Source organism: Glandiceps talaboti, chromosome 8, assembly GCF_964340395.1.
Source record: "Glandiceps talaboti chromosome 8, keGlaTala1.1, whole genome shotgun sequence".
NCBI classification, from domain to species: Eukaryota; Metazoa; Hemichordata; class Enteropneusta; family Spengelidae; genus Glandiceps; species Glandiceps talaboti.
This window is the reverse complement of record NC_135556.1, coordinates 3654578-3680133: the sequence shown is the minus strand read 5'-3', so window position 1 is coordinate 3680133 and position 25556 is coordinate 3654578. Positions and strand designations below refer to the sequence as shown.

Sequence of the window (25556 nt, the reverse complement as noted above, 5' to 3'; positions counted from 1 at the left end):
ACAATAACAATCAGTGTGCTTAGTCTCTATACTGAATAAACCTAGTACTGTAATTACCTACATTGTCAGCAACCAATACATTTATACTTTTGAATATTGTCAAGTTATAAACTACTAGCTGTATTTGAATCACATGTATTCACATTACCATCTAGCTATTTATATCACTTGAGGTTGTCATTAACCACCTACTCCAAAAATGTAGATTATGTAAACAGCACCCTCTATCATACAGTGAAAGACTAACACTGTAACAGTTTGCAGTCAACAGCTCCCAGCTGATAATAATGCATCTCAATTGATTACATTTCTAATAGTTCGTAGATGTAATATGTATTTCCATCATACCAGTATTTCATCTTATAGTATTGACAGCCCACATTTTAATCAGGAACACAGTGACAGATAAGTTACATCATGCCAGATAGATCAGACACACTGCAATAAGAATAAGGTCCAGACTGTTGTACACTCACACAGTACCAAATGAAGTCAAAATAAGAGAAAGACACGACTTGACCTTTTAACATTAATGTGTTTATTAAATACACTCACTCACTCAATTAAACAGAACCAGTCGTTGTACACCAAGCTAAACAAAATGTTTAGGAATGAAAAAAACAAAACAGTTTTATTAAACACAATATGGTATTCTACTGGCTACTGTACAAATCTCTTCAAGGAGCAACACCATTGGTTAGTCTCTGTCACATGACTTTACTCATCATTAGCATACACTGATGGGTCTTTTCTCTTCAGCTGTGCATTTGTATCCTTGGTCCACTTGTAAACCATGTAGTACACAATGAATGCTGAAACAAATTACACAGAAAAAATTACCAGAAAGTTGAGAAGGTTTAGGGCAAAGGGGTATGTAGTATTTCTTAGATTGTTGTTTTCCTTGTCTACAGGCTAAATATAACAATGTTATGGCTTGAACATAATTTCCCTACAGTTTGGAAAGAACACAAGGGGAAGAGGTTGGGGTGGGGATAAACAGCAAAATGTTGTGTAAAATCATTAATTATTGGATGATTTTACCGTCAATCAGCATAAGTACAAGATAAATAAATCCTAGCTAAAAATGGCACTAAATACATGTAGTACTCTTAACTTTAAAAATGCAATAATTTTCATCAATTGTTGTCTGGAACAAACTCTTCTGTATGCAAGTAAGCATTACGTGAAACCTAGTGATGTAGCCATCAATAGCAGTCTACTGACTGGCTAAGAATGGGGGCAATGGTTAATGACCTCACGATGGTTAAAATGTTAATTTGCATACAGAGGAGTTAGTACCAGACTTTTGGTTCAGTGTCCACCCTTTACTTATCTTCTGGTATAGAGCGTATATTGATACTTTTGTAGTAGCAGGATTCATGAGATATTTTCCTTAGGAAACCAACAATCTAAGCAATAATATGTGTCCCTGGGGTTTAGGGGAGGTTTGTGGGTTTGTTTCTGAATTATCATTTAGGGGAGGTTTGTGGGTTTGTTTCTGAACTATCATTAATAAACTTATATACATACAAGTACATGTATGTAGTTGATGAACATGCTATTGTAAATTTTCTCCACATGATTAAACTGAGCAAAAAATGTCAGTCAATTCACCTCTGAGTCCTTATCATATTTGTATTCCAATACCGTTGAGTGATTGGTCTACAAACATAATAAGGAGATTCTCACCTATTCACATCACATAACTCTTGGATTATACTGATATACTGTATGAAGTTGGAAACAGTCACCTCAGCCTCACTTGCACATGGCTGAAAACATAATATAGTGCATGTGTGTACAATGTATGTTGCAAATTATTGCCTGTATCTTCATGTTCAGATCTGGTGTCTATTGTATGTGGAAACCAAAACAAGAATGAAGGTCTTTTTAAAATGATTTCTGCATTTAGAAAAGTTAAGTTCTGTGAAAGAATACCCCAAACTTACTTAATCCTCTTTCTACCATAGGGCCGAGTATTTGTTTGAATGTATCGAAAACTGGATTAAACATGTCAGTCTTGTCACTGTTCTCACACACCTTCACCTATGATCAATAATCATTTGATGGCAAGAAATAAAGATTTCAAAGTTCTTACTTTGTAATTCTTAACTTGCAAATTCTATAGACACGACTCCAGGAACCCCTTTTTGTGACCTATGCCCTGTGACTTATACTTACGTGGTGCTACTCTGAAAACACAGCTATGAAACCTTCTCCACACATTTGGTAATCCATCTTTAATGACACCAGCGAATGCACGCTGTTCAAATGGTGAGAGGCTGTAGGTGATGATTCCTTTGGCCTTGATTAAGTTGCCGAAGTGTAGCCCCATCTTATCTTTCAAATGACCTGTAAAATATATATGGTGGATAATATACACAAGTAGACAGTGGAATTATAATTGATAATATTACAGAAGTCAATGTTTGGTATCAGGGATGAGGTGATATAAACAGTGCAATGGACATTATTTGACTAGCAGAAATAAAATGTACATTTTGTAATATGACTGCAGTAAGCAAATTAACACTCTAATAAACACATACATTGTAGACAGAAGTGGCAATAATATGAATTTCATGACATTCTTTAGTTTTTGTATGCATGTACATGTACCATTAGTTCAAAAAGTTAGGGAAACCAAAATTAACGTCTTTTCTTAGTATCAACCACATTAGCTACAATAATTGTAGCATTTGTTGTGATTTTGAGGGTTTTTAATTCTGTTTTGTGGTGGGTTTTTTTCATTCTGATGTTTAACTGGAAGCAAACACTACGATTTCTGCTGGGCAAACACAAATAGATGAGATTATGCTGAAAACGTGAGACAGATGTCAGTGTACTACTGTGTCAAAATGCTGTATGTATTGCTACTTTTCCGATTTTGACAGGATTGGGGTACCTCTGAACATTTCTTGGGTCTTGAATTGTTGGAGTTATGAAATGTCAGATTTTTTGGCAGGTAAGGTATAATTTAGTAGAAAAAGTCCACCTAACTTGGCGATTCAGATCTGAATCGCTTCTGTCTATACATGTATTTGCATTAACATAGTAACAGGAATTGTAGCATTTGCTTCCAGTTAAACATCAGAACAAAAAAAGCACAAAAACAAGAAAAAATCTCAAACCATAACAAATTATTGCAGCTACAGCCATATAGAATTATGGAAAACACTATATTAAGCTGATAAATTTGACATCTTAGAATAAATTAGACTGACATCTCAAGGTAATAAAACGTTCAGTCAAATCAGAAAAGTCCAGTCTGTTTCTAATGATGTGATTTGTAATGTGATGATTATTACCTTTTGCGTTTACTATTAGGATTGTACATGTATATGCATGTGGTCACGACTGGTTTGGGTGTGAAAGTACAAAAAAAGCACTTCCATGGTTCTGGTATAGAACTTTTGGAAGTATTAACCATGGATCTACACTATAATAGATCCTGCAATGCAATCGTTTGGGTATACATAATTTCATGGCTAATAAACTGTAAAGTATGTGTGGATCAGGGGAAATAACTCAAAAATGAAGATTTTATCATTCTAATTTCAAACAGATGACTCTTCTTATGTAGTAAATACAAGTTTAATGAATTTTATACGTATCGTGGCGTTGAATGTGTAACCTCTGTACGACTATCACTAGTATCAGGAGATTCAATCGATTCGTGGCATGCATGTAACGTGAACTTCACTCAAAATCAAATAATTTCCACCAAAGACGCTATTAGTATCTACTCGAAAATATCACAGCTAAATAATTACATGTAAAGTTTGATAAATCAATATGATTTTCAACAATTTAAACTGTAAAATGTTTAGAAAAAAGAGACTTTCCTTACCGGCGGCGTCAGAGCATTCGGATTCCTGTTACCAAATCGTCCAAGATGGCGTTGACCTCAGGCCACCTATCCTTTTAGCAAGAATTAAGGTCACGTCTGGTCACTAAAAGAAATAAGAAAAATAAAATAATGTTTCAAACTGATTCTCACTTCTGATCGAATCTAGAAAAATATCTTACCCAGGTGTTACAACATAAAACTTACATAAACTACGAGATAAGACGGAGTAAGTCTGAACAATTTCAATCAAGTTAGAGGTCCTGGTTTACAAAGGATGCCGGGATACCAATGAATATAGCCGACGACGACAAACCTTTCCATGTATCTGGGATCGGAAGAAGTGTCTACGTGCTAGCGACGGGCAATAGCAAGAATTCTTTACATTTTAGAGAACAAACCCAGCCACAGCTCAGGAGAATAATGCTATAAGTACATATACAAATAGGAAGATGAGGAGCCGAAGTAATTCGGGTGTGCGGTTGGATTACTACCAACGGATCGTTCAGAAAGTTATCCTGTCAAAACAGGTAACAACTAACATGTTCTTTACGCGTATGCTACAATGTACCTAACGCATGAACGCGATACGTACGTACGTACAGTGACCGATCTTTTTCTCGTTGTCTACCGTACCCCTCGACAGTAGCTTTATTTAACATATTCTACCCATCTTATTGAATGAAATATATAATATACAAACATAATTTAGTTATATAATAGTGAACCAGAAGTGATTGATTCCATGGATGTATTAGTGAGATCTGACCATATTTTGGCTACTTCCGAAAAATCGGGCCATCATTTGTGGGCGTGTGGTTTTTCTTTGAGTGGATGCGATCGCGATCCACGCCGTAGCTCTCACTGTATCAGGCTCCGTGTACCGAATAGTATTAAATATGACAACAGTATTACCGTGGGTTATACTTCCATGGTATTACCAAGCATGACACACATATATAGTGATCGATCTAATGCAGTACAAGGTATTATCTGACCCACAGGTACCCAAATCAATCTATGATTTTTTATAAATGTATGGTAAATATTTACCATACACATTTTTTTTAAATCATACAGACTGATTCGAGTACTTGTGATCTGACCGATTCATGACGTGAAATGTAAACAGAGCACCAAAACAAGATGCTGTAACAGTGTTGAGCAGCATAACAGATGCAGAGCAGATTTTATTTCAAAACTTGATGTAACAACTTCAAATCATATTTGTAGTGAAATACCTTCAGTTTAATATGTGAAATCAAATATCAAATTATTTTTCCACAAAAGTTACATGCTACTAGTTAATTTCTTAAAATGTAAATTGTTTTTTATGTTCATAATACTTTGATGAGTCATCATTAATAGAATCTGTTAAAGCACAGTCCAGGGTATGAATTAATTTTCAGAATTGTATGCGAAAAATGTTTGTGTGAGCCACAGTAATGTTAGGCGCAAAAAAAATTGTGTGTTTCCAATTATATTCAGTTTTAAAATAGATGGGGTAGGCAGATTATTTATTTTATTTTTATTATATCTTTTTTTTCATGTGTGAGTGTCTAGTTCAGGTTTTCCATTGTTTTCCAAATGGTCTCTGTGTTATTTATTTCTTCCTATCAGATGTACATGTACAGCCATTACAGATTGGAAGAAAAGTTTATCTTGTCTTTTTAAATTGATGTCAGTTTCCGCACCACTATTTCTTGCGAGACTTCACGATTTTCATGATTTCATTATTATTTTTCTTGAATACATAAAAAAAAAAGTTTAGGGTGGACTTGAAAAACTAGTTGGGGTCGGGTAACCCAAACCAAACAACTTTTTTTATTTGGCCTTAGCATTGGAAAAAAAAGCACACGAAAAATATGTGTTACTGTTGCCATACCTAGGCCTTGTGATTCAGGAACATATACATGTACAAATCGTCATTGCATATTGGTAAACAAATAAGTGAGGGAGCAATGTCTTTAATTAGGAGCCTGTAAATGGTACTTGCTCCTGTTGGTTATCCTGGAAAATAAAAGATTGAAAAAAGTCCAACTTAGGGACTAGATTTGGCTACTTGTAATATCTGAAACTTAAACACTGGTTTTTCTTCAATTAGAGCCCTGTGTCAGGACTGTTACCATCAAGTAATGAAGTTAAGCATGCCTGGGTAAGAGATAATGTCTATAGTATTTTGGCTGTATGGGGTCTTGCCTTGTCATACAGGAAACATGCTGAGCTTGATGAAGATAGGGCTAAAGCCTTTGAGCTGGAACAAGTAAGTATGACACTAGAAAAGAGTGGTTTCTTGAGGAAACCAAATATTCTGAACTAGGAAATACAGAACCCAGGGGTTCAGTCCATTAGACAACAGAACTTTCACCCAGGATAATATTACATTGCATACTTGTGAATTTAAGTTCTATATCTAAGATGAGATGAGTCAAATGGCTTGGGCCTATTTTGTAGACTGAAGCATAAATGTCAACAGTACACCCAGTTGGCCAGTTTTATGCACCACTGGCATGTAACACTTTATTATGGTGTACCAAACTTTGGTGTATTCCTACCCCGTACCATACAAAATGTAGTAATAGAGTAGCCTAAATGTACAGGTTACGTATACATCATGTTATTCAGCCCTAGTCTGCAGCATGACGTCACATCTTGTTATTTAGCCCGTCTGCAGCATGATGTCACATCATGTTATTCAGCCCTAGTCTGCAGCATGACATCACATCATGTTATTCAGCCCTAGTCTGCAGCATGACGTCACATCATGTTATTCAGCCCTAGTCTGCAGCATGACATCACATCATGTTATTCAGACCTAGTCTGCAGCATGACGTCACATCATGTTATTCAGCCCTAGTCTGCAGCATGACATCACATCATGTTATTCAGCCCTAGTCTGCAGCATGACGTCACATCATGTTATTCAGACCTAGTCTGCAGCATTACATCACATCATGTTATTCAGACCTAGTCTGCAGCATGACATCACATCATGTTATTCAGCCCTAGTCTGCAGCATGACATCACATCATGTTATTCTGCCCTAGTCTGCAGCATGACGTCACATCTTACTGTGACTTACAAGAACAACCTGTTTGTATCAGTTTGATCCTCAACAAATCTTGTTGTGTTTTATTAAAAGGTTCATTACACTCTATCTTGTATGTGTATAATGTTTTGCATTGTAACTGACCAGAATTTGTGTTTTGTCATTACAATAGGGATATTATACAAACATACAAGAGCACACCATGTGTAGTACTGTTATCCTTCACTTTTAAGTAAAACAAGACAATTGATGCAATCAACTGTGTGGTTGTATTTTTTTAGAGTAAATTTGTTGAATTCTTGAACTGCACTGCACCTTCATCAATTAACAAGTACAAAAAAGTCAATTATTGCATCATTACATGTACATCAGGGACATATGGAAAGAAATTTAATTTATCCTGCATGCATATTGTGTATGACGCATACATGTATGTGTTTAAATTATGTAGTCTTTTAACTAAGATTCAAGAACCCTCGTAATACAGAACAGGAAATCTGGTAAAATTCTTATTTTCTAGAATTAATTTTTAATCTGACTTTAATACAAAGGAACCCGTGAAATCAGGTAGATTTGACAATCTTACATTGATGTGTGTACAATGTATATTGTAGGTGGTAATATTGCATTAATTAAGAGGAGTCCCATTAGATCAGATAGATTTGACAATCTTAGGTTCAGTGATGTGTATAAACAGTAGGTGATAATTCTTTGACATTTAAAGGGTCATACATTGACATTTGACCTGTTTCTTTAAAAGCCTCAAGGTGAGAGTATTATTGAGTTAGACCTCTAAACAATTAGACATAGACACACATTGTCATGAGGTAGAACAACCACAATATATATTCCATATTTTTCTTTCAACTTGACTGTGTATGCCTGGTGTAATGCTACTACTGCACAAAGTCCACTACAGCAGTTGTTGCTTTTACTGTCAGTGCACTGTAATCAGAGAATACTTGAGATTTCAAAAGTGGATACTTCACAAATGTCAAACTTGACACAAACATTGTGTTCAGCTGTGATATTTAAATTGTATTGTGAATGTATTGAATGTAGTTGGTCTCATTTGGTTAGATCATAATGTCAATTATACATGTTTATCAAAACTTTATAAGGGGGTCTGCATAGCTTTATTATTTAAGGGGACCATGTATCTCTAATGAGGCCAATTTGTTTTTGATGACATTTGATGACAAAAATATACATAATGTATAATAGAATATATTAGACATGAACAAAAATTGTGCGTTTCATAGAATATTTCTTAAGTTTATAATAATCATTACTAGGTCAAATCTAGTTTTAGTGTTTGCAATTATTTTGAAAAAATCAGGGAATGTTACAAGTTTTATTCCTGCATGTTTGATTTTACCATCTGTTATGTTTCCTATATGTATGTACATTGATTCTTTGTACTAATTGTATCAACAGAGTGTAGTGAAGCTAATGAGAGGCCTGTTACTTGCTATGATGAAGCAGGTAAGTGTCACTTTCAGGCCATCCCAAGGTCATTCTGAGGTCACACTGAAATAATGTACATCCAGAGAGTTCAAAGTATCACTTCAAGGTCATTCCTAGCTTATGCTAAGGTTATCACAACATCCCAGTGTTCTAAAAATTATGAAAAGAAAAATGTTCCAGTTACAGCTACTGGGGCTATTATGGTAAAGGTGAAATATTAGCTAAATTAATGAACAGATGAATGAATTGATTGTATATGTGATGTGATTGAATGAATTTGTATTATACAGAAAAGGAATATTTTTATTTATTTTGTTTTCAAACGGTATTCCAAAGTAAAGTTGTAGAAAATCAGTACCACAATTGAAATAAACTTATGAACAAACTATTCTGTTACATATACAATGTATAAATTATACTATATAGCAGAATAGTTTTTCATAAGTTTATTTCATTGGGTTCACATCTTTCAGGACTCACTCACAAGACTGAAATAAATTCTGTAATGATTATTTTGTATTTTATATTCTAGGTGGACAAAGTAGAAGCTTTTAAGTCTTCTCAGAATCCCAAAGATTCTCTACATGCAAAGTTTTCCATACACACAGGTGATGCAGTAGTAGGGGATTATGAATGGGGACATTTACAGATTGATGCTACCTCCTTATACATGCTGATGTTAGCACAGATGACTGCATCAGGTAAATGCTATAAGTTTTACCAGTATTGTGGCCCAGGTTTGGACAATCTAAGCTTACACACATTATTGTGGCCCAGGTTTTGACAATCTAAGCTTACACACATTATAGTGACATACATCAATGCATGATAATGGGATATTGGTGTCTTAGTATTATGGAAATAATCATTCAGTGATCAGGGTTAAAAAAGTCACTGAAAATTTACATTTGAAGTCTACACAAATAAAGTGCTGTCAAAAGTTATTTTGTAAAGAGCCATGTTTTCATGTTGTATTGATTGTATCCATGGCTGGCATTGCTATGTTCAATATGCCATATTCCAATTCTGGCCATTTTGCGTACATTAATTGTAAACATGTACAGGTCACAATAGGATGCGTCAAATTTGACAAAGTGAGAACTAAAATTTGGTAATGGCCATATGATAATGCACAAAGTCTTAAACAAAGTATGTGGAAAAGACCGTCGTTATTTCTTAAAGTTCATACATTAGTGGTTAGGCAAGTTTTGATTACTGGTACATGAAGGATCTAATAAACACATTTAGTGTGAACAACATGAAAGTTCAATGGTAACTCACAGTGTTTGCTGTCTTTACACTACTGGTATATGACTCAATTATTGTAGCCCTCACTTCTGGCTCAAAAACAGCTTGTCTGTTGTACTCCTAGTGGCTAAACCATGAAATCTTTTATTTCTTTGATAACTGGCACATGTTGTAATGCATCAAATAATGCTACTTAATCTAATTTTATCATCTTTGGGCTGAATGGAAAATGTAGTCTGCAGAAAATGTACAGATCCTTTCAACAGAAAGTACAATATCTTCTTCCATAATCTGAAATAAAAATTCTATTCTGAAGTGAAATGTTTTGATGTTTTTATGTAATGTTGGAACTTGGAATCTGATACCTCAATATAAAAAGGTATATAGAAAATCTACACTGTTGCCTGCAAATAGTTTGGTGTTATAATCTGTGGTTTAAAAAATGAAAGCAATATAGAGACTAACAAATGTAAAATACAGTAAATAGTCTAATTTTATCTAAAAATAGAAAGGAACCCAGAAAATGTCAAAATACTGTCGTTATGATCTGTGATCTTAAAAAATATAGTAAAGTTTTATCAAATGTGAACTTAAAAATGGACAAAAAAAAATCACAGAAAATATTATCTGCATTCATCAGACAGTCCGATTTTCTGACCCCATCTAAAAAACTAAAATATTGATGAAATCCCTATAAGCATACATGTGTAGCTGCCATCAGATTTGATCTAATAGTTCATTATGTCATGTATATGTATTTCTACAGAGGAAATTGAGAAAATGGAAATAGTGTTTTTGTTAAGGGCGGTAATTAGGTAAATCTACCTGAGTACCCCTGTCATTTTACCAATGTTCCCCAACAAAATTATGGTATAATATATAGGAAACTATACCAGTTTACCCAGATTTCCCCTTTCCTGTTTACCGGTTTCCAGCCCTTAGCAAAACACGGTAAAACCTGTACATTCAATATCTCAAAGGGTAAAAGAACTTTCACTTTAAGATGAGATGAATTTTGAAAATATTTGTACACAGGCATTGTAAAGATATATATGCTTTGACACTAAAAGAGACAATATTGAATAATCTATAAAAAAAAAAAAAAAAAAAAGATGGGGGAGGGAAGATTACAGGATATAAGACTCACAATTGCTGTCATTTTACTAAATGGATATGAAATATTGCTGGTGATGTGCACATATATTTATCTTTTACATTAGAATAGCCACAGGGAATGGTATATAATATATTTAATTTAGTAGTATTTTGAATGCATGCTTCTTATGAATGGGGTCATACATCATATGGTACATGTAGTTGCCATGGTGATATGTCAATGAGAGATGTGTTTGTGTGAATAAATTGTTTGGACATACACATGTACTGAATTTTTGTACCAATATTTAAATGAAACCAAAATCATTAATTTTGCACCAAAATTTAAATTGTAAAAATAACAACTATCAAATGTCATTCCAAGTATATGTACTTTCAAATATATACATTGTACCATGTCAAATTTGTATTCTGTCTAAATTCCTTGATATTCAAGTGAATTACATTTACAACACTTATGTAAAGTACTAACTAAATTATATATAAATCTGCTGAAGATCTTTTTGAAGTGGATTACTAGATTGTGTCATGAACAAAGGACTACTTGTCCAAGTTATAGATAATTGATGTATATTTAGTTAGTCTGAGCTATGTAGTGCGAGAGGCAGTATTACTGAGACTTGAATATTAATAAGACTGATATTGTCCCAGTTGAAATCTCAGTACATTTGGCAGACAGGAATATCTGTACTGTAAACTTATAGACAGGTTTATGGTTTTCATGTTTATTTCAATGTGTAAACACTTTCCATAAGATTGAAAAGTGAGAGAGATCAAAAATGGCAGGCATAACAGGTTGATGGTTGTAGAATAGAAAATTGATAGTTAAAGAATGGCAGGCATAACAGGTTGATGGTTGTAGAATAGAAAATTGATAGATAAAGAATGGCAGGCATAACAGGTTGATGGTTGTAGAATAGAAAATTGATAGATAATGAATGGCAGGCATAACAGGTTGATGGTTGTAGAATAGAAAATTGATAGTTAATGAATGGCAGGCATAACAGGTTGATGGTTGTAGAATAGAAAATTGATAGTTAAAGAATGGCAGGCATAACAGGTTGATGGTTGTAGAATAGAAAATTGATAGTTAATGAATGGCAGGCATACATTGTTTTTGTAACAGGTTGATGGTTGTAGAATAGAAAATTGATAGTTAATGAATGGCAGGCATAACAGGTAGATGGTTGTAGAATAGAAAATTGATAGTTAATGAATGGCAGGCATAACAGGTTGATGGTTGTAGAATAGAAAATTGATAGTTAATGAATGGCAGGCATACATTGTTTTTGTAACAGGTTGATGGTTGTAGAATAGAAAATTGATAGTTAATGAATGGCAGGCATAACAGGTAGATGGTTGTAGAATAGAAAATTGATAGTTAATGAATGGCAGGCATACATTGTTTTTGTAACAGGTTGATGGTTGTAGAATAGAAAATTGATAGTTAATGAATGGCAGGCATAACAGGTAGATGGTTGTAGAATAGAAAATTGATAGTTAATGAATGGCAGGCATAACAGGTAGATGGTTGTAGAATAGAAAATTGATAGTTAATGAATGGCAGGCATAACAGGTAGATGGTTGTAGAATAGAAAATTGATAGTTAATGAATGGCAGGTATAACAGGTAGATGGTTGCAGAATAGAAAATTGATAATTAAAGAATGGCAGGCATAACAGGTAGATGGTTGTAGAATAGAAAATTGATAGTTAATGAATGGCAGGCATAACAGGTAGATGGTTGTAGAATAGAAAATTGATAGTTAATGAATGGCAGGTATAACAGGTAGATGGTTGCAGAATAGAAAATTTATAATTAAAGAATGGCAGGCATAACAGGTAGATGGTTGTAGAATAGAAAATTGATAGTTAATGAATGGCAGGCATAACAGGTAGATGGTTGTAGAATAGAAAATTGATAGTTAATGAATGGCAGGCATAACAGGTTGATGGTTGTAGAATAGAAAATTGATAGTTAATGAATGGCAGGCATAACAGGTAGATGGTTGTAGAATAGAAAATTGATAGTTAATGAATGGCAGGCATAACAGGTAGATGGTTGTAGAATAGAAAATTGATAGTTAATGAATGGCAGGCATAACAGGTAGATGGTTGTAGAATAGAAAATTGATAGTTAATGAATGGCAGGCATAACAGGTAGATGGTTGTAGAATAGAAAATTGATAGTTAATGAATGGCAGGCATAACAGGTAGATGGTTGTAGAATAGAAAATTGATAGTTAATGAATGGCAGGCATAACAGGTAGATGGTTGTAGAATAGAAAATTGATAGTTAATGAATGGCAGGTATAACAGGTAGATGGTTGTAGAATAGAAAATTGATAGTTAATGAATGGCAGGCATAACAGGTAGATGGTTGTAGAATAGAAAATTGATAGTTAAAGAATGGCAGGTATGTATAACAGGTTGATGGTTGAAGAATAGAAAATTGATTGTTGACACCAGGTTATGGTTGTTGGTTTTTACTGTAAATTTTGTATTCTGTTCATATACAGTGACGTTCTGTCTGCATGACTGCTGTATCTTTCAAGTTGATGAATATTTATGAATGATGTTCACTTTCAGTGTAATCTGATATAGTGTATAACTAATACTAGTATATAACTACATGTACTATGCGTTTCTTTGTTTTTAAAATCATGATCCTATCACAAACTTTGACAAAAAAATTTGTATTTTACATTGTTGGCAGTTCATGGAACAGTTTTACTGTTCATGTGCCTTTATAACATGAAAGGTGGTGTTTTAACTGGGTGTATAATTTTATATTGCTTCTAAGAATTGAAAACCTTTCCAGAAACCAGAAACTTAAAATGAAAAGTGATATAATATTTAAGAGTCTTACAATTAAAATATGACTGCTGTAGTTATAAATCTACACTTTAATGTTAATTGACGTGCATGAAAGTTACAATGAAATGATAGCTTGATTCTAACTTGACCTATATCTACATGTGACAAGGTCAATGAAATGACAGCTTGATTCTGACTTGACCTATATCTACATGTGACAAGGTCAGTGAAATGACAGCTTGATTCTAACTTGACCTATATCTATATGTGACAAGGTCAATGAAATGACAGCTTGATTCTAATTTGACCTATATCTACATGTGACAAGGTCAATGAAATTATAGCTTGATTCTAACTTGACCTATATCTACATGTGACAAGGTCAATGAAATGACAGCTTGATTCTAACTTGACCTATATCTACATGTGACAAGGTCAATGAAATGACAGCTTGATTCTGACTTGACCTACATCCATATGTGACAAGGTCAATGAAATGACAGCTTGATTCTAACTTGACCTACATCCATATGTGACAAGGTCAATGAAATGACAGCTTGATTCTGACTTGACCTACATCCATATGTGACAAGGTCAATGAAATGACAGCTTGATTCTGACTTGACCTACATCCATATGTGACAAGGTCAATGAAATGACAGCTTGATTCTGACTTGACCTACATCCATATGTGACAAGGTCAATGAAATGACAGCTTGATTCTAACTTGACCTATATCTATATGTGACAAGTTCAATGAAATGACAGCTTGATTCTAATTTGACCTATATCTATATGTGACAAGGTCAATGAAATGACAGCTTGATTCTGACTTGACCTACATCCATATGTGACAAGGTCAATGAAATGACAGCTTGATTCTAACTTGACCTATATACATGTATACATGTGACTAGGTCACTGAAATGACAGCTTGATTCTAACTTGACCTATATCTACATGTGACAAGGTCATTGTAATGATAGTTTCATTCTAACATGACCTATATCTACATTGTACATGTGACAAGGTCAATGAAATGACAGCTTGATTCTAACTTGACCTATATCTACATGTGACAAGGTCAATGTAATGATAGTTTCATTCTAACTTGACCTATATCTACATGTGACAAGGTCAATGAAATGACAGCTTGATTCTGATTTGACCTACATGTATATCTACAACACAGTGTTAATATGCCCTTACTACTGTTGTATAAACACAGTGGGGATAGTTTTTACAGAGACATGGAAAGTATTTACATAGCAATAGATTTCTTCTTCAAACTCATAAAATCAATAGTTACTACTTTGTTTTTATTACAGGTTGTGAAATATATGACTAGATATTGATAGTAAAATGAATCAGATTGTCAAAAACAAGAATGATAAAAAATAATATAACTACAAATTATTAATGACATTCAAAGCTAGGAAAGTAGAAATATTGATACTATTATGGTAATAAAACAACAACAACATGTATCCTGTCAAGAAATACAAACATTTGAAAACAAGCTGCAGTCAGTCAGTAATTGTTCCCAAACAGCTTTTCAAGAAGTTGCAAAGAGATTGTGATGTTGTCAACGCCTTGATAAGAATAACAACTGATTGAATATAAAGTGAATTACACATACATGTAAAGTTTTTGTGTATAATTCATAACAATATTAAACAATGTACATGTATGGTAACAAATACACACACAATACCTGTACATTGTAGTTGTCTCTGTACCATTCTTACAGTGACTTTTGTTTTTTTCTAGGTCTTCAAATAATTTTCACCTTGGATGAAGTTTGTTTTGTTCAAAATATGGTATTTTATATAGAAGCAGCATATAGAATTGCAGTAAGTATATGATAACAGTATTTATTGATTTACCATCATTATAATGCTATTGAGTATGAAATGTGAATTTTTTGGTGAAATTATATTCAGTCTTCAAATGTTTGGTTACATTTTATCATAGGGATTCAATATGATAAGTTTCAAATATTTTAATAATGGAATTTTCCATGCCTGTACAAATGTCAAACCTATATCTATTGCATATACCGGTATGGCAGCAGTGCAGTGCAGTGTAATCATGGTGACTGGCTAAATTCTCCAAGTCAAAAATACATGTATCTTGTGTAAATACAAAAAAAGAAATATGGAATGGTTGCATAATGGAATCAAAGTCCTTTGCCCAACAAATTTACCCAACAAATCCATCAAATCCGTCAATTTAGGTATTAGAAATGAAGCCATGTATATTTTGATTTTCTTATGATTTTGACTTGTTTCTGAAGTAGCATTGAACTAACTGAACAAAATTGTTCATAATAATGTCATTCATCATGGTTTAATCTGATGGAAAAAATATCCACTATTTGTATTCTGTGAGTTCTGTTGCCTGGTCAGACTGGATATACCACTACTTGTATTCTGTGAGTTCTGTTGCCTGGTTTAACTGGAAATACCACTACCCCATTCTCTGAATTCTGTTGCCTGGTTTAACTGGAAATACCACTACCCCATTCTCTGAATTCTGTTGCCTGGTTTAACTGGAAATACCACTACCCCATTCTCTGAATTCTGTTGCCTGGTTAGACTTGTATTCTCTGAGTTTTGTTTCCAACAAAGTATTCAACACTGATACATGCAATGGAATTGCAAGGCTTCTTAGTCAAAGTCCATTTACTGTCTTACTATATTACCGGTAGGCCTCTATTGTAGTGAAATCCTAATATGTGCAGTGTTTCAGTATGTAACAATACACAGAGACAAAGCTTGTAAGTTGATCTATGTTTAATATCAGGTTTAATCTTTCTTAATATTGACATTGAACATCAAGGTCACAATTCAGTGCTAAGTCAGGGAATACTATTTCCTTACTATATACATCTTTGGAAACCTTCTTTTTTTGTTAAAAATCATATCAAACTTTCCTTTAGTGTAAACCTTGGGTCCACAGTAAAAATGAAATCAAAACAGGAAAATATGGGTCATCCAAACACTTCATGTAGTAATATGATGACCAGTGTGATATTTTAACTTTCAAGTCACACTGTCACAGGCAGTTTTTGAAAAGACATCAAAACCTACATGTACCAAAGAACTGTAACTTAAGGTTATTGTTTTGTGGCTTTGTAATAATGTTACACATACATACATACATGTACACAGAGGACAGTGTGGTTGAAAGGTTCGAAACAACAAGGTTATACTCATGCCTTGGCCTTATATTGGCTTCACTGTATATGTGAATTAAGTGATGTGAAACAATACATGATACTAAACCTGAACTTCAGTTATCAACACTGTAAAAATGACAAAAAAGAGCTAATACATCCCACTGTACAAGATCTTGTGTCTTGACCTTGCTACATGTAGCTGGAATGAATAGAGCTTAAAATAAAGTTGCAGTAGTTGCAAATGAGATGACTGCCTTTGTTAGATATGACTATTATACTGGCAATATATTGTACACCCTTCATAGTATTGAATCAATTGTGGGTAAATTTATTTATGTAGCCAAATGCATAATATGGTAACAATAAATCTGATCAATTAAATTTTGGCCTGCATCATAAAATTAGCAACCCCCAATGCAATCATCATTTCAACCCGTTACTGTACAGTGAAGGGTAGTACCATACAATCAACCTTTATTGAACATGTACATGTATGTATAGTTGTTGGTATTATAATCTTCAGGGAATACGCATCATGTATTATTGGTTGGCCTATCAAAAATATGATACCTCAATTTAGTGCAGCTTTAAAATGCAATGTACATATGTAATTAAAAACATGGTGGAAAGGACAATAACACATTGTCAAATATTACCAGAAGATTGTACTTTTTGGCCATGCTTCCAAAAGTGAGCTAAATATGTATAAATGATTCAATATGGACAATTGTATTAAGTGCTGCAGATATGTATTTCATGAAAGTAAAGTCATGTCCTTCATATGTATGTATGGTATCTGACTGTATGAGGAATCAAATTCCTTTGATATGTTGTTATATTTGAAATGTCAAAAGTTTAACAGCTGTGTTCTGTCGATACTATATCATTTATCATAGTAATTAATAACTAAGTGTCACTTTTTAATATCTAGTTTTGAAGTTTAAATTACATTACTCTCTCAATTGCCCTGTCCCCAATTGAATCAATCAAAGCTAGTATAGTTCTGTTGAATCAGCTTGAAACCAGTTTTTTTCCCCCAATAGAGTTTACAACACTGAGCAGTGGATTTGAATCAATCAAGGTTTTAGTACATGTAGGCACAAAAGAATCAAATTTGGTTTGATTTCAAACTGATTCAAAATTCTGTGTTGGAACCAGGTTATTGTTCATGTCATATTTCAGATACAAACTCTATCATAGTTAAAGTGGCCATATGGATGATAGATTTATTTTGGATAAATGTTTTTATTCATACAACAACTTTACTATGTTTTCCTACTTGAAAAAAAAAATAGTAAAACATATACCAAGTCCATGGTTGTAACTCAATAAATTGCAAAAATTTAAAAATGTGTATGAAATGTTTGTTATTGTACGGACAATAGCAAACTTTTCAGGCACTTTCTAGCTTTTTGCAATTTATTGAGTTACAAACATGGATTTGGTTTATGTTGTTTCACTTTCTTTTGTTCCAGTAGGATAACAGTAAAGTTGTTGTATGAATAAACAATCCAAAATAAATACCAATTTTTCATCCATATGACCACTTTATTTATGATTTAAGCAATATTGGATTCCTCAATTACACTAAAAATAAATTTCATGTTTACCGTCCCTTTGTGTTTTTCTTAATTTAATTTTCATAATAGTTAGACTTCATTTGATATGATATTAATCTTTTTCTGTGTGAATAACTATCGTTCAATTTTCTTGCAATATTTTTGAAATAGAATCTTAAGTAAAACTCTACTGCAGAGCAGTGTTACATGTATGGTCAATACAGTTTTACCCACTCTCAATTAGATTCCATGTATAATTATACATGAACAGAAAGTCAGCATTGAAATGTATAGAGCATCAATTTGAAAACTGTGCTTTTTGTTTTCTTGTGTAGGATTTTGGAATATGGGAAAGAGGAGATAAAACTAACAAAGGAATTCCAGAATTAAATGCTAGTTCTATAGGAATGGCCAAGGTATGTAGGTTTATCAAATTGTGTGTCATGTGTATGTGACAGTGTTGCAATGTTGATATGTTTTATGATTGATCTTTGTTTAAACTTAGACATGAACAGTGATATAACTACATTGTATTTTAAACTTAGACATGAACAGTGATACAACTACATTGTATTTTGATGACAGTTCAATCATTTAATCACCAAAACAAATCTATTGATTGATGTAAATTGCTGCATGATCAGATTTTGAAAATCTAAGGTAGTGGTGCTGTTCTTTATGCATTTTTTTCACAGAGTTTAGTGTACAATGTACATGTACAAAATATAACGCAAAAATAGGAGGAACATAACTCAATGACATGTTATAATGTTTGTCTACAGATTTAATAAGGGTATTGGAAGGTTAAAAAACAAATAGTAATGATACGCAACCAAAATTTGATGTTAATATTATTTAATATGCATTATTTCATTTTTAGTTTATGTTAATCAGGTTTCTATTAATCAAATTTATGATTACTTTTGATTGATAGTTGAAATTGGAATAATTTGTGCTATTTTAATATTTTTCCTATTATTTCCATGGAAACTTGATATGATTTAACAATTGATATTTTGTTGTATTTTCATTGGCAGCTATATTTGATTTATACTTTGTAGTATATTGATTGTTATTGATGATTTCACAGTTAATTTTTGATGTACATGTACATGTATGTAGTCCATCAAAATAACTTGTGTTGTATTCCTTGGGTCAATCTGATGTAGTAATAATTATGTACATGACTGTATAGTTTAGTACGTTTCCATGATTTCTGTTTATATTGCACCTTTAACTAGCAAATTTGTTATTGTTCTTGACCTTTCTGTTGCTGAGTGATCACAGGATTTTAGACAACAAATCTTCCAAGTTGATATATTTGTATTTCATCTAAGATTAATATTTCATGATTTTTGTCATATTCACCAAAAATTTAATATTTAATATTATTTGTGTTGTATTCCACAGGCAGCTTTAGAGGCACTTTCAGACCTCAATTTATTTGGTGCCAGAGGTGGTCCAGCCTCAGTCATTCATGTCTTACCTGATGAAACAGCTAAATGTGCAGCTATATTGTACTCCATGCTGCCCAGGGAGTCAAAATCAAAGGTATATATAAATAACAAACAAAACTGATATTAAAACAAACCAAGTAATATTTATGTCAGGAAAGGTAATCAGGTGTTTGTTACTTTACATAATTATGCGAATGACTGACTGACTGACTGACTGACTGGCTAACTGACTGACTGACTGACTGGTTGGCTGCCTGGCTGATTAGCTGGGTGGTTGGTTGGCTGATTAGCTGGGTGGTAGGCTGATTAGCTGGCTGGTTGGTTGGCTGACTGGGTGGTTGGCTGATTAGCTGGGTGGTTGGCTGATTGAAAGGTAAATGTACCGTTCAATTTAGAGAATTTATTTCAGAGCTGGATGAAATGGTAATACATGTATTGTATACTTTTTAATGCCACTTCAACACAAATCACAGGACCTAGGGTAATTTAATGATATTTTTAATTATATATAACTTCAGTTTCTATATAATATTTGATTTATTTTTGGATTTTCATTTCATGGAGTATTTCATTGTTAATGTCATAAGATTATTGAAATTATATTTGAATAACTTATAAATGTTTTGCAACATGATTTACTGTTTACATTCAATTTACTCAGCTCCAAAAATTGTCGACATAATTACAAAAGTATCCAATTCATGTGTTAAAAAGGATTTCATCTGAAAATTAATTCATTCAGAAGCACTTTTAGTACAGGTTTTTGAATTATTAGATTAATTTAGATATCTATGAAACAAGCAACGATATTTACATTGTACATGTATGTGTTTAATAACAGTTGATATTGTTAGTCCTATGTCAATGATGGTGATCAGATGTTGAAATTGAGCCCTATATCTCTTTCTTAACTCCAGGAAGTGGATGCAGGCTTACTTAGCATAATAAGTTTTCCAGCATTTGCTGTGGATGATGTTGAGTTGGTCAAAATTACAAGAAGTACTATTATAGAGAAACTACAGGGTAGATATGGCTGCTGTAGGTTTCTTAGAGATGGTTATAAAACAGTGAAAGAGGTAAGAAATGTACATAGTTGCTACTTAGTACTATGTTCGTTTTACAGATCAAGTTGAAACTTATCGGAGGATGCAGTTTTATTAAGACAAAAGTAGGGAGGGCTTTATTGGGGTAAAAGTTCAATCATTAACAAGTGCATGGATGCATGATGTATACATCAGAAGAGGTATTTGCCACTAATATATTGTCCCATTGTTATTGAATGGAGAAATCAAGCATGCTGTGGTGTGGATGTAATCTTATGGGAACATTGTGTATTTTTATATTAGTACATACAATGTATAGGGATCATGAAAATAAAGCGAGTGCATAACCAATACTACCAAGGTACAAAATATACTGAAAAAGGGTGCAAATTATTGTCAGTCCAACTAAAACTTTTAAAAGTTAAAAGACCTCATTGAAGACACTGATACAAATGACATTTGACATAGCTGCTGTAAGTTTCTCAAAGACAGTTATAAAACTGATAATTTAAGATGTAGGAAATAGACATGACTACTTGTCTGAAAATACAAAGTGCTTATTAGGTATTGCCACTGTCAGTTTCTCGATGATGGTTATAAAACAGGTAAAGATGTAGGAAAAATAGTGTCACATGATTGCTAAGTTACAAAACAACTTATGAAGGAAGGCATGTTGCTAAGATACCAATTACAAAGTCAAATTATTTCTGTTCATCTTTAATTGTGTATATTATATTAGTGTTACAAATTTCAAATTATTGACAACAGTATGTGTCTTTAGGAATGCCTCAATTTTATATAAAAACCTAAATAGTAAAATCACTCAATATTGACATGAAATTTCTGTGATGAAAATATTGATAACCCATTCAGCTACTACAGAATTAATGATTTGGAGATGATTAGAATTCCACATTTTCATATCAAATGTTTTGTAGCCTACATTTGTTATTTTGTTTTGTTCCTGATATCAATAGACTGAAAAGTTTGTTGTTGTGTACACTACAATTACATATTATTCCCCATATTTTTCTTCATTCAGCCATGGACAATGCGAGTGCCCTATTAGGGGCCTTTGTCACAACAAGTTGCTAGAGGAGTAGTGTTAGGTCACAAGTATTTTCCAGCTGAATGAAGACAATACTGTGGAATAATATACCATTACCAGTAATATTTAGAAAATTGGTAAAAGTAATGGCTCAAAACACAGCAGAACAATGATGTAGACATGCATTGTCATGGCATACAATGTAGATGTATGTTGTCGTGACATAAAATGACCAGAGTATCGTATATAATCCATATTTTTGTACCTTATAACCACTCATGACAAAAGTCTGCATCAGATGATGAATGGGAGCGCCAGCAAGGACAAATTATTGACTTGCATTACTTGACAGACTTTTAAATAGCTAGAACTACAAAATTAATTATAAAACTCAAATCATTTTTTAAAAAACAATGAGAGTTAATGCCTAAACTTTAGGATGTTAGTTTTTATCTGGAAATCATGTAAATTATTTGGTATTTCTCATTATGCAGTGATGTGGTCCTGCAATATGCATCTTCCGCTGCAGTACACACATTTGTTTTTGGTTCTTACAAACAAGAGTTTGACAGTAAAATTCAAAAGTTTCAGTACAAGAGTACAGATAAAACTACATTGTAAGATATGTAACATTGACTTACACATAGTGCTAGGGAAAAAACACAACAAATTTAATTTAATTTTAATGTCAACCCTTGTTTTTAAGTGCCCCAACTTATCTTATCTCATCTTATCTTTATCTTATCATATCATATCAAATCATATACCATACCATACAATATCATATCATATCATACATGTATGATGTATCATATAATATCATATATCATATCTCAGTTACAGCTAAGAAGGCTAAGAGCCTATGAGCTGATCGTGAGTCAAATACCAAAATGCAACAGTCAAATGTTAAATAGACTGAGCAGGTATACAGTTACTACTACAGTTTTTTTATGCACAGTGCCTGACCACTGCACTGTAAGAGAATCCAAACAGCCTATGCTATAAACCATATGAACTGAAAGTTTTTGAAAACATTGAGTATAAATGGCCTAGAACCATATGAACTGAAAGTGTTTGAAAACATTGAGTATAAATGGCCTAGAACCATATGAACTGAAAGTGTTTGAAAACATTGAGTATAAATGGCCTAGAACCATATGAACTGAAAGTTTTTGAAAACATTGAGTATAAATGGCCTAGAACCATATGAACTGAAAGTTTTTGAAAACATTGAGTATAAATGGCCTAATTTCTGGTGTTCATGGTGTATTCATTTTATTAACAGGATCCAAACAGACTATACTATGAACCATATGAACTGAAAGTGTTTGAAAACATTGAGTGTGAATGGCCAGTCTTCTGGTGTTATCTTATGATTGATGGCATATTCCTAGGTGACAGGGAGATGGCAATAGAGTACAGAGAAGCTCTCAATGAAATACTACTCAACTCTGAAGATGGTTTCAAAATTGTACCTGAATTATACTATGTACCCCAAGATAAGGTAAGATAGAGGGTTTGAAAGAACACCTACAAATAGAGTGGAGCGGGGTTATTGTGATCAACATACATAGTCTGTGGGCTTTGGGTATCTCCTAAATGTGTTTGAAATAATTTTCCTTTTCTGTTTTTTAAAATTTATTGTTATCACAATTTCATTAACAATCTTGAATCATTTCACACTCATTCAGCATCATTTCAAAGTGAATGGTTCAAAACTGTTAATACTGTTTGAATCAAAAAGCATCAAAAGTGGCAAAGGTAGCTGAGAATATTACAGTGAAAAGTTATATCACCAGTGTAATACAATACTTTATTTTGACACTATTTCTACAGGTTGAATTAGAATACAAAGAACCTCACACTCAGGAACGGGTACCAGGAGGTAAAATACCTCAAATGTGGGGTACCTCTATGTACATTCTGGGCTGTTTACTACAAGAAAGCTTTTTACAAGTTGGTGAACTTGATCCATTGAATAGGCGGTACTGTACAGAACATAAACCTGATCTTGTAGTGCAAGGTAAAGTTTTATCATTATAATAATCATGATATGTATAGTTAGACCACAGTTACTTTACCAATAATGTGTTCAAAGCTGTGTACAATTATAACTCCTTGCATAGACCCATAATGGTACAACCTGTGCTATTTCCTCAATTCCCTTGGCTACACCCAAATCCTGGTTACCATCATGCTCATGGAATGGAATCCTTCAGAAAATACCATCTGACAATCCCCATTTACAACATTTTAGTAAACTTTAGTAGCGACAGCGATGTTCCAATAAAATCCAGCGACTTCTGTATATCAGAAACAAATATTACCTGTACTTGTAATTTGTATATCTCAAACTGTAAGTTGTTAGAATTTGAAATCCTGATAATGATCCTTTCATGTACTGTTACAAACATATATTGTCAATTGCCTATCTGTGTGTGTAGAGTTTACATCATGTAAAGTAATACTGTTCACTGAAGTAAAAGATGTTAACAAGATGATAGACACAAGTGGAACTTTCAGATATATGAAGTATTAAAGCCCTCCAGCTATATGAGATTGCCATGTGTGTAGATGACGGATGAATTACGTCAAATCATGCTGGGATTGCTGGGGGCTTATAGACGGTAAAGAATAGAATAAGTTGACAGTACTTAAACTACTCAGGGCAACACTTTATTAGTTATCAGAAGTACCCAGCTTTTGTTATAGCATATAATTTGTCTTGATATAACTTATACAGCTGTACTCAAAGTATTAGGTACCCTGAAAGTATTGACTTGTTATACAAAACAATGGTTTTAGGTCATACCAGATTAGTACAATCTGAAGATATTGTTATACAAAACAGTGGTTTTAGGTCATACCAGATTATTACAATCTGAAGAGTTGTTATCTAATAAATATCTCAATGGTGGAAAATACACAGAGACAAGCTGGGTGTTATGATCTGCTTGACCCCAGAGGTCACAGTGTGTCTAGCTTCTGTTTGTTTAATACATGTGCTGTACAGTGACATTGTGTTATAGTTTCTTTCCCCTGGCATTTGGTGAATTGCCAATGAATAGTTGTTTAGTGACCAGTCTGTGTGCCTTATGAATAGAGATACATCCAATTGTAGTGCAGTATATGACATTTCAATAATCTGAATAGTACTCTTAAAAACTCGCATTAAATTGAATATTAAGTAGTGTCTGAAATCAAACATATAGGTTGTAAGGGTATTGGCCTCAGCTATCAACATCATCTTAAAATCCAGTTGGTAAAAAGTACAATGTAGTCTGGTGACCATGGTTATAAGTGTCCTAAAATGCATCAGCCAATGAAAGTATTCTAGTCTCCCTTGTTTAGGCTAAGTACTGTTACAGTATTACTTATAGTAGTAAAGAAATGTATTGGAGATAAATTTTATTGTGCCTGCACAAGATTTAGGGGAAAACAGGGAAGATAAAGGCCAATGTGAATGTTTTAACCACAGAGCCAGGGTTGACCAGAAAATAAAGCTCAGTGTACACGTTTTCTGTTTGAACAACTTCGCCATCATTGCAGCACTTAAAAGATACTGTAACACTGTTATTGTCAGGTGAAAAATATGTCCTGGATTACAAGAAAGAACTTAATTGGCTTATGAGTAATCACATTGTGGGATATAGCAGTGCAATCTGTATGATAATTGGCTTATGAGTAATCACAGTATGTGATATAGCAGTGCAATCTGTATGATA

At 33.2% G+C, this 25556-nt stretch overlaps 2 protein-coding genes across 5 annotated transcripts in view; one reads left to right on the top strand and one right to left on the bottom strand.

Annotated features, from left to right (window-relative positions):
- Positions 1-515: 515 nt before the first annotated feature.
- Positions 516-3938, bottom strand: LOC144438986 (cytochrome b-c1 complex subunit 8-like). The gene is made up of 3 exons (XM_078128220.1): positions 3851-3938; positions 2182-2352; positions 516-812 (listed from the first exon to the last, which is right to left on the bottom strand). The coding sequence occupies exons 2-3, from the start codon at positions 2333-2335 to the stop codon at positions 718-720; spliced, it is 249 nt and encodes an 82-aa protein (XP_077984346.1). The 5' UTR covers positions 2336-2352; positions 3851-3938; the 3' UTR covers positions 516-717.
- A 197-nt stretch (positions 3939-4135) lies between these two features.
- Positions 4136-25556, top strand: part of LOC144438786 (phosphorylase b kinase regulatory subunit alpha, liver isoform-like) — a 56336-nt gene continuing 34915 nt past the window's right edge. For all 4 annotated transcript variants that reach the window (XM_078127957.1, XM_078127955.1, XM_078127954.1 and 1 more), the window contains exons 1-10: positions 4136-4377; positions 5952-6110; positions 8334-8381; positions 8896-9064; positions 15314-15396; positions 18619-18699; positions 19694-19834; positions 20658-20816; positions 23117-23335; positions 23668-23854. In XM_078127957.1, the coding sequence (XP_077984083.1) occupies positions 4300-4377; positions 5952-6110; positions 8334-8381; positions 8896-9064; positions 15314-15396; positions 18619-18699; positions 19694-19834; positions 20658-20816; positions 23117-23335; positions 23668-23854 (1324 nt within the window). In that variant the 5' untranslated portion in view covers positions 4136-4299. The remainder of the gene's footprint in view (positions 4378-5951; positions 6111-8333; positions 8382-8895; positions 9065-15313; positions 15397-18618; positions 18700-19693; positions 19835-20657; positions 20817-23116; positions 23336-23667; positions 23855-25556) is intronic.

Bases quoted from the DNA above. Each gene is read 5' to 3' on its own strand.
- LOC144438986 (XM_078128220.1), bottom strand. From the start codon at position 2,335: ATGGGGCTACACTTCGGCAACTTAATCAAGGCCAAAGGAATCATCACC. The intron at 813-2,181 runs GTAAGTATAAGT...AATTTGTTTCAG, and splicing joins TGTTTTCAGAGTAGCACCAC to CATTCATTGTGTACTACATG.